Below are 10008 nucleotides of genomic sequence, written 5' to 3' on the forward strand. Positions count from 1 at the left end.
ACCACTGATGGCTCTGCCTCTTCAGGTCACAGTCCACAGGCACACAAGGCTGGCATGCCCTAGGCTTCCCGTCACTGCCACTGTCCCCTTCAGGAACCCAGGAGAAGGGCAGGGCCTTACGATGGGGTGTCCTCTCCCACAGGAGCTCATGGGCCAGCAGCCAGCCCAGAAGGGCCAAGCCAGTAATGTAGCAGCAACAACACACCTCATTTCTGGGAAATGAAAGTAAAAGCTAAACTGTCTCTTCCTGCAGATGCCGGGTTTTGGCCGTTTTTATTGGTGAGCATAGATCCTATGCTAATAAGGGGGCAGCTCCAGCAAGTAGAAAGTTCCAGCTTTCTTTCCAGACTCCCTTGCAGGCTCCCCTGCATCCTTCTGGATGGCACCCTGTTCTTACTGCTGCCCCCCTGTGCCCACGGATGAGTACCCCAAGAAGCTGGAGGACTGCAAGCTGCCAGGATGGGTGAAGATTGTGGGGATCCTGCTGTGCCTACTGGTGGTAGGTCTGTCTGTGGCCGTAGTCCTTTTGGCTGCCAAGGCCAATAGCCCAGCTTGCAAAGATGGCCTCTGAGCTGAGCAGGAGTGTGGAAACGTCACAGACCTCCTGGAGCGCAAGCTGGGGGTGGGAAGGTGGGGTGGCGGGGAGGGCGGCAGGAGCAGCAGCCAACCCCATCAGTTTCCAACTCCCTTACTCTACCCAGGCATCCCAGGTGACCCTGATGATCGCCCTGCAAATGGAGAAGGCTGGGGGCCACAAGCAACAGGAGCTGGTGCAGAAGCTTCAAGGTGAGGAAAACACAGGCCCTGGCTCCAGTAAGGGCGTTTGCAGGAGCAGGTCAGGTGTGAAGAGGAGGGAGGGGGGGGCTTCAGGATTGGGGTCAGGGGAGAGCAACGGTTCTCAACCTGTGGGTCGCGACCCCTTTGGGGTTCGAACGGCCCTTTCACAGAGGTCGCCTAAGGCCATTGGAAAACACAGATATTTACATAACGATTCATAACAGTAGCAAAATTTACAGTGATGAAGGAGCAACGAAACTAATTTTATGGTTGGGGGTCACCACAACATGAGGAAGTGTATTAAAGGTTCCAGGCGTTAGGAATGTTGAGAACCACTGGGCTAGAGGCACAGGACCCAATCCAGTGGAAGTAGGAAGGGGCGGGCATGCCAGACTTTCAAAGTGCACTCGCTCAAATGAGGGCGGGCTAGAGGCGGGGTCCTGTCCGGAGGTGGGGCCAGTTGAGGGTGCTGACACACTCTCTGTCCCTCCTAAGAAAAGATCAAGACTTTGAATCAGGAGCTGCAGGACAAATCCGTGGAGCTAGAGAATAAGTCCGAGGAGCTGGAGCAACTAAGGTCAGGACACCCACCCACCCCAGGCCACCCCCCTTCCTCTTTCCAACCCCAAGACCTAGGATCCCCTTGGCTCTGAAAATTCCCATTGCCCTGGGGACAGAGTTGGAGTCCCAGCCTTGGCCCTCCAGTCACCCAACTCTGGGTGGCAACCGGCCCCTGTCCTGCCCAGTGACTTGGTGAGGAAGGAGAGGAGACCTGGAGGGGCTTGGAGCCCAGGACAGTGGAGCCAGACCTGGCAGCCTGCTGAGTTGTCCCCATCTCCACCTCAGAAAAGAGATTGAGACCATGGTCTCTGCCAAGTGCCCCCCCAACTCTGGGATCAGCCTTCGTCTCTCCATGGCCCCTGTGCTCCTGACCCTGATCCTCCAGGCCCTGCTGGCCTGAGTTCCCAGGAAGCCTGCAGGTGAAGAGAGGGGCTGGAGAGGGATGGGAGGAGCTAGGGACAGTCAGGGCCTGGGGTGGTGGCCTGCCTGGGGGAGGAGGGCTGGGCGCTGAGGAGAAGGTCTTTGGGAGGGAGAGGGAGGAATCTCAGTGAGGAGCTGTTGGGGCAGAAATTCGACAGTGGGGACCAGCTATGTCATCCTATTAATCGTGTCTGCTAACCATCACTGTTCTCTTCTGATTAGGTACGTTCTAACCTGGCTGAGAGTTGTAGGCCCAGGGCCATGGGGGTTAACCTCAGAATGCAGTCCACGCTCCTTTACTGAGAGTCTCCTATCATCTTGGAAAGATAACAACCTGGTCCCAGAGGCGCATTCTCCCATTTGGCTGGTATTATTATAATAAATCTTCACATACCATTCAACCCCGTCTCTTCCTAATAATTGACTCAAGGAGTGACAGGCACCCAGACCCATCTGCTGTTGGTCTCAGAGGGAGGGCTCCAGGCAGGAGTGGGGTGAGGCTCATGGAGGGGTTGGGGCCACCACCTGGACTCGCCTGTTTGCCTCTGGGTTTCCCTGGCCTGGCCAGTCCTGAGGGGCAACACTGTTGTGGAGAGGGGACCGTTAGGGGGAGGCCGGGGCCAGGTGGCAGGGGGTGGTTTATGGGGCAGCCTTAGAGGTGGGGAAGCATCAAAGTTGGCCCAAAGCTGCCCCCCCCCCCAAGCCGGGCAGGTCATGAAGAGGGAGGGGGCATCTGTTCTTTGCTGTCATGGTTTCTGGAAGGTAACTTTTTCTGGGGTCTCTGGGTTCCACAAAATAAGCATCCCTTTTTGGGGGAACGAACTTACTCTGTAGTTCCTGGAAGATCACTGTGTCAGTCCCAAGCATCTGGGACCCCTGGATGTCTACACCCAGCCTTCCTTGCTCCAGAACGTTCCCAGAAACACAGAGTTGGTCAGGTACCACCACCCCACCGCCTACCCAGCCCTCTTTTCCGATGGATTCATCCTAAAGGACTGTCCACCCTTTGCCCCACCCCCATCAGTGCCTCCTCAGTGCTCAGCATTCTAGTCTTATCTCCTCACACTCTCCTGAGGCTCCTGTTCCCCATCCCTTTCCATGGAAACGGAGGTTGTGAGGAGAAGGACACCTTGTCTGGGTTCCCCATCCCCTCCCATGGAAAGTGCAGGGCTGGCCCTGGTGGATGTGGCTCAGTTGGTTGTGCATCTTCCCAAGCACCAAAAGGTGGCCAGTTCAATTCCTGGTCAAGGCTCATGCCCGGAAAACACAGATATTTACATTACGATTCATTAACAGTAGCAAAATTACAGTTATGAAGTAGCAACGAAAATAATTTTATGGTTGGGGTCACCACAACATGAGGAACTGTATTAAAGGGTTGGGACATTAAAAATGTTGAGAACCACTGCTGTAGAGTCTGTAATATACCTAAGACCCCTGATACCTGCCTCTGGTGTGGGAAGGCTCATCAACTAGATCCTCGGTTATGGGATCAGGTGTCAGGCAAGCTACAAGGAGAGCTTTTGGCTTTCCCATTTGGGCAAGATCAGCAAGGTAATCGGATACATGAACCGCTCTCCTTTAATACCTTTAAAAAAAATAAAGAAAAGTGTTAGAGAAAAGGGGGCTAACAGTCCGTTTACAAAAGAACTCCTTAATGTCTTGTCTGAAAATTACCATATCACGCCATGGGACTGGCAGAATTTGTTTAAAATGACTTTAGATGCCAGTCAATATCTATTATGGAGAGCAGGATATGATGAGATCTGTGAACAGCAGGCTAACAAAAAAAAATCTAGTGGGTGCCGGTCACGTTATGACCCCAATGCTACAGGGTCAAGGACCATACGTTAATGTACAACACCAATGGAATCTGCACCCTCAAGTATTTACCCAACCTCTGACCTGGAAGCGGATTCTGGAAGGCCGAATTCAGCAAGACTTGTTAGTTAATGTTCACCAGGAATTTTATGTTGACTTTGTAGACAGTGGATTTCCCATCTTAGGGAAGATGGGAAATCCACTGTCTACTCCCTCCGAGCAGCTACAACTGGGAGCACAGGACTGGACTTACTCCAACAGAATTGATTCTACAGGAAGGGGACAAGCCTAAAAGGGTCCCTATGGGGACTTGGGGGCCACGGCCACTGGGCGTGGTAGGCATTATTTTGGGGCGCTCCAGCCTTAACTCAAAAGGAGTCACTGTAATGCCAGAGTTGTCGATAGTGATTACCAGGGAGAAATACAGGTCTCATCACAGGCAAGGGGTTGCATATTTTCCCCTCACACACTAAGATCATGCAACTCTTGTTACTACCATATTGGGTCCAGAACGCTCTAGGGAAGGAGAGAAATCTAGGGGGGTTGGTAGTACTGGAGAGCCAGGGGTTTATTGGAATCAGTCCCAAGAGAACAACCCCTCCTCACGATAGAAATCCAAGGGTTAAATATTCACCGGATTCCTAGCTCCTTGGGCCGATTGCACTGTACTTAGTCATCTCGATTGCCCCTCGTCATGGCCCACGGTGAAGCAAGGTCAGAGGATAGTGGGAATAGGAGAAGTTTCTCAGACATTACAACGTTCTCGGCTCATATTCTGCAAAAGGGCCACATGGGCACAATGGCTGCATGAAGCCCCTAATCTTACAGATTCCAGTTAATTTGTGGGGACGTGATCTCCTTTCGCAGTTACAGATGCATTTTTAGGAGTGGCCACTGTGGTTCTACCTCCCCTACCCTTGACTTGGTTAAGCCAAACCCCTATTTAGGTACAGCAGTGACCCCAAAAGGGAGAAAAATTACAACAAACCCATCTATTAGTAAAAGAACAATTGGGTTTAGGACACACAGACCCTCCAACAGCCCTTGGAATTCCCTATTTTCATAATCCCCCCCCAAACCTAACAAATGGCGGCTCTTACACGACTCAAGGGCCATTCATGCCAATATTCAACCCATGGGTACTCTCCCACCTGGACGACCATCTCCGGCCGTGATCCCACAAGACCGGCCCATTATTGTCATGTATTTGAAGGATTGCTTCTATAGCATCTCTTTAGCGCTGCAAGATCAGAGAAATTTGCATTTTCTCTCCCTTTGATGAACAGTGAAGAGCCCGCCCAGAGATATTGCTGGAAAGTCCTCCCACAGGGAATGCTGACCAGCCCAACTCCGTGCTGGCAACACATACGTCAGGATCTTATGCCAACCGGGCAGCAGATTCCTGCTGGAAAGTGCTCACCACGTGGATGACACTCCTCACAGACCCTGGTAAGGACCTGTTATCACATATGTCCTCTTCAGGGCAAAAGGAAACGGCCTGGAGAGGCCTTTTAGTCGCCCCTGCGAAGGTACAGATGACAAATCCATAGAATTATCTAGGCTATGTCTTCACTGAAAGAACCATCAGACCCCAAAAGGTTACCTTTGACCACAGGGAACTGAAAACCCAAAATGACTTTCAAAAGTTTCTACAAGATAGAAATTGGATACCACCAGCGCTAGGTATTCCCACAGCGAACTTATAAAACCTGTTTAACATCCTAAATGGGGATCCAGCCTTAAATTCCCCTGGATAGCTGTCCCCAGAAGGGATAAAAGAACGCTGCTTGGTGGAGGATGCGCTCAGCACACCATATTTGAATAGAATCTCTCCCCAGCGTTCTCTTCAACTAATGTTATTTCCCACCAGGCACTCACCTATGGGACTTATAGGACAAGTGGTACCTGAGCTGAGGTGTATTGAATGGCTGTTTTGCTCTCATACTCCCTCCAAAACCTTGTCCCCTTACCTAGCATTGGTTTGCTCTTTAATTCTCGGTGGGAGGCAGCGCTGTACAAAACTCGCAGGACACGATCGGGATATCAATTGCCTTCCATTAACTAAAACTCAATTTGAGACACTATTGACCTCCACTGATTGGCAAATGGCTCGAGCTGATTGGCTAGGACAGGTGGAGCATTCTCTCCCCCAGAGAAGACATCACATTTTTTTGTCCCACACCACGTTCCTATGCCCCACTAGGATTGAACGTATCCCTAGCCCAGGAGCACTTACTGTGCTCACAGATGGCTCAGGAAAAGCCGGTAAACAGCCATCCATTGCCCAACTAATGGTGCCATTCAACCAGGATGTGCTGCTCTTTTAATCAGGAGGGAGGTACAAGCTCCTGCTTGGCCTGAACTCCAGTTCCAGGCGAGATTCTGGGGGACCCAGACACCTACAGGGAGAAACCAGACTGTCTGGCATCGGAACGTGAGGGCGGCTTTCAGTGGTGCTCCCAGTGATCATTGTTCCTGCACGAGGGCCCAGGACACAGAGACCCTGGGACCTCTCAGGTGCAGCGCTGACGGGCAGCCATTGCTGTTTGCTCTGTCCTAGTAATTCCCAGGACCCCACCACACACAATTTACAACCCCACCCAAGCTGTATGCATCAGCTTTTGCATAGGAATGGCCTGTCCTTTCTCCTTCTAAAACCTGTCACACTGCAGCGGGGACAGAGAGCCCCAGAGCTTCCAAAAGAAGGTCCAAGGCCCGGCAGCAGCAGCCTGCCTTGCTTCACAGCTGGGCCTCGTCCAAACCCCATACAAAGAGGAGGAACCTGCAGATGTCTCTGTAGCTCCTGCTGGGTGGCCTCAGACAGTGGCTGACCTTGCACCTCCTTGGAGATCCAAGAGCCAGTGTACCCAGTGGTCACAGTGATACCATACCGGATTACAACTCTTCACATCCATAAGAGACACACTCAAGGGGCACACTCAGTGAGCACCAAAGCCCCACTGAAGCAAGTCCTGCCCCAAAGGGTGTCTCCTGCACAACAGATCTTCTAGTGTAGACATAGCTGGTCATCACAGCCAATTGGCCTGAAGGTCAATTCCTCCCAGTGATACCAACAGCAATCAAGGGTTAACTACAACAAGACTGTGCACACAGCCCACAAAGGGGTGCACCAAGAGCATCCACCTCAGGTGACTGGGGAGGCTGAGCCACTGGGCCCTATAGGACACCTACCACACAAGGCCACTCTATCAACTCAAGGAGACTTAGCAGCTACCCAGTATATAGAAACAAACACAGAGAAACAACCAAAATATGGAGACAAAGAAACAAGTCACAAATGAAAGAAATGGATGAAAGCAAAATGCTGGATATAGAGTTCAAAAGCGCAGTTATAAGGTTACTCAAGAATCTTCTAGAAACGTCTGAGAAATTTAGTGAGACCCTCAAGGCTATGAAAAAGGACCAATCAGAAATTAAGCATACACTGACTGAAAGAAAGAATAATATACAGAGATCCAACAATAGACTAGAGGATCCCAAGAATCAAGTCAAAGATTTGAAATATGAAGAAGCAAAAAACACCCAACCAGAAAAGCAAAAAGAAAAAAGAATCCAAAAATATGAAGATAGTGTAAGGAGCCTCTGGGACAACTTCAGCGTACCAACATCCAAATTATGGGGGTGCCAGAAAGAGAGAGAGAGAGCAAGATATTGAAAACCTATTTGAAGAAATAATGACAGAAAATTTCCCCTACCTGGTGAAAGAAATAGACTTACAAGTCCAGGAATCACCGAGAACCGCAAACAAGAGGAATCCAAACAGGACCACACCAAGACACATCATAATTAAAATGCCAAGAGCAAAAGACAAAGAGAGATTCTTAAAAGCAGCAAGAGAAAAACAATTAGTTACCTACAAGGGAGTACCCATACGACTGTCAGCTGATTTCTCAACAAAAACCATGCAGGCTAGAAGGGAGTGGCAAGAAATATACAAAGTGATACATAGCAAGAACCTACAACCAAGATTACTCTACCGAGCAAAGCTATCATTTAGAATTGAAGGTCAGAAAAAGAGCTTCACAGATAAGAAAAACCTAAAGGAGTTCATCACCACCAAACCTGTATTATATGAAATGCTGAAGGGTATTCTTTAAGAAGAGGAAGAAGAAAAAGGTAAAGATAAAAAATTATGAACAACAAAGTGACAACACATACATATCTATCAACAAGTGAACCTAAAACTAAAATGTATAAATAAACCTGTTGAACAGAACAGACTGGTGAATGTAATAGAATCAGGGGCATGGAAAGGGAGCACACTGACAATTCTCTGGGGGAAGGGATTGTGGGGGGTGCGGGAAGAGATTGGACAAAGAGCTTACACCTAAGGACCAGGTCAGTGGGGGGCAGGAAGGGGAAGGACTGGAGTGGGGTGGGAACCAGGTGGAGGGGAAGGTATGGGGGGAAAAAAGAGGAACATCTGTAATAATAGGAACAATAAAGATTTTTTTAAAAATAAGCTAGGTTGTAGCCCTAGCCGGTTTGGCTCTGTGGATAGTGCACTGGTCTGTGGACTGAAGGGTCCCAGGTTTGATTCCAGTCAAGGGCACATGCCCCTGTTGTGGGCTCGACCCCCAGTAGTGGACGTGCAGGAGGCAGCCAATCAATGATTCTCATTCATCATTGATGTTTCTATCTCTCTTTCCCTCTCCCTTCCTCTCTGAAATTGATAAAAATATATTTAAAAATAGAAGCTAGGTGTGAGTATATTCCCTTATCACAAACATTCCCTGAATCTGGGGCAACCCTGTTGGCTGGGATTGTTGTTCCTGTTGAGGGGAGCAGAGTGTACCACCCCAAATATGCCTTTGGAGATACTGCCTGATTTAAGCTGTTACTTTTAAGAAACAAATCCTCAGGAAGAACCCTGTCCTTCTCCCTAACTGCCTGAGAGGGAGTTAGAACAGGACCTGCTCCAGGAGGGGAGCTCATCACAGGCCTCTGTGGTTTCACGTGAACGAGGTGGGAAGGACAGAGAGGACACGAGCAAGGCCCTTTGGATCCAAGTCCCATGTTACAGATGGCCCAGCAGACATCGCTGCTCCCAGTCCATGGACATGGAGCCCCCCTCTCTCTAGCTCTGGATGGCACCTAGGCCTCCAGTGCCCCGTCTGCCCTGGGGGTTCCCATGGCACAATATAAATGTGTAATGAAGCTGTCATGTGTAATAACATGTCATCTGCAACCAAGCTGGCTGTTTGTGCCTCTTACCCTGTCTGGTGTTAATTGGATTATGAGTCTAGCCAGAACAACTAGAAAGGTGGAAGGAAAATGTGTTTTTCACCCCCACACTGTGCTTTGCTTTTCCTGGTATTAAGGGGTCCAATGTCATGGGAGCATCATCACCTTCCTGATCAATGATCACAACACCTGCCTTTTCCCTCTCATCACTTACCCTGAGATTCTACCCCCTCCCTGCTAATCAGACGTAGTCACAAGTGCTTGGACCTTAACCTGAGCGAAGCACAAAAGAATGTGGCATAACCGATTTACAGGGAAACCCACAGCTTTCTGTTTGCAGGGCCAGGACTACTGCGAGGGGAGGAAGGCACTTGCCTTGGTTGCAAATTGTAGCGGGGCAGGAAAATGTTACTGTTATCATCACCCCCATTTTACAGGCCTTGGGAACGGAGGCAGAGGGGACATTGCTTGCCCAGAGTTCCACAGGGAGGCAGGGTGCTCACACACAGCCTTGGCCTCTGAGCACAGTGCTGGTCCCGCGTTGGCCCTATAGTTTGAAGGCTAGCACAGCGCCGCTCAAATAGGTCCGCTTTACCCAGGGCTGTGTCCTGGCACCTGGTGTCCTGGTCTGGGGGAGAGGCGCCTGCTCATGGGATGCAAAGCTCCTTGGGGACTCTTCAGCCAGAGCATCCCCATCCTGGTCATGTGGCTGCTGAGTGGCTTTAAGCGGTCGAGGCAGAAGGATATTCCTCCTCCGACACCCTCCATGGCCCCTCGGGTCCCCTGAGACAGCAGCAGGGATGCTGAGTGAGCTCCTGCTGGGTCACTACCCAGAGTGACACCAAAGCCAGCCTCTTGGGTGAGACCCCGGCCCTGCCCACTCCCACCCCACTCACCTCTCAGCCTCAGTTTCCCCAGCTGGGGACTGGACCACTGATGGCTCTGCCTCTTCAGGTCACAGTCCACAGGCACACAAGGCTGGCATGCCCTAGGCTTCCCGTCAGGAACCCAGGAGAAGGGCAGGGCCTTACGATGGGGTGTCCTCTCCCACAGGAGCTCATGGGCCAGCAGCCAGCCCAAAAGGGCCAAGCCAGTAATGTAGCAGCAACAACAAATCCCCTCATTTCTGGGAAATGAAAGTGAAAGCTAAACTGTCCTTTTCCAGCAGATGCCGGGTTTTGGCAGTTTTTATTGGTCAGCATAGATCCTTTGTTAATAACAGGG

At 50.5% G+C, this 10008-nt stretch overlaps 1 protein-coding gene across 1 annotated transcript; it reads left to right on the plus strand.

Annotated features, from left to right (window-relative positions):
• Positions 1-340: 340 nt before the first annotated feature.
• Positions 341-2120, plus strand: LOC307100160 (uncharacterized protein). The gene is made up of 5 exons (XM_079772487.1): positions 341-499; positions 702-786; positions 1273-1354; positions 1624-1757; positions 1981-2120. Exons 1-4 carry the CDS (start codon positions 380-382, stop codon positions 1736-1738), a joined length of 402 nt encoding a protein of 133 aa, XP_079628613.1. The 5' UTR covers positions 341-379; the 3' UTR covers positions 1739-1757; positions 1981-2120.
• Positions 2121-10008: the final 7888 nt, after the last annotated feature.

The sequence above is a fragment of the Cnephaeus nilssonii genome (genome assembly GCF_951640355.1).
Source record: "Cnephaeus nilssonii genome assembly, chromosome: 5".
Lineage (NCBI taxonomy): Eukaryota > Metazoa > Chordata > Mammalia > Chiroptera > Vespertilionidae > Cnephaeus > Cnephaeus nilssonii.

Bases quoted from the DNA above. Each gene is read 5' to 3' on its own strand.
- LOC307100160 (XM_079772487.1), top strand. From the start codon at position 380: ATGGCACCCTGTTCTTACTGCTGCCCCCCTGTGCCCACGGATGAGTAC. The intron at 500-701 runs GTAGGTCTGTCT...TACTCTACCCAG, and splicing joins TCCTGCTGTGCCTACTGGTG to GCATCCCAGGTGACCCTGAT. The intron at 787-1,272 runs GTGAGGAAAACA...GTCCCTCCTAAG, and splicing joins GCTGGTGCAGAAGCTTCAAG to AAAAGATCAAGACTTTGAAT.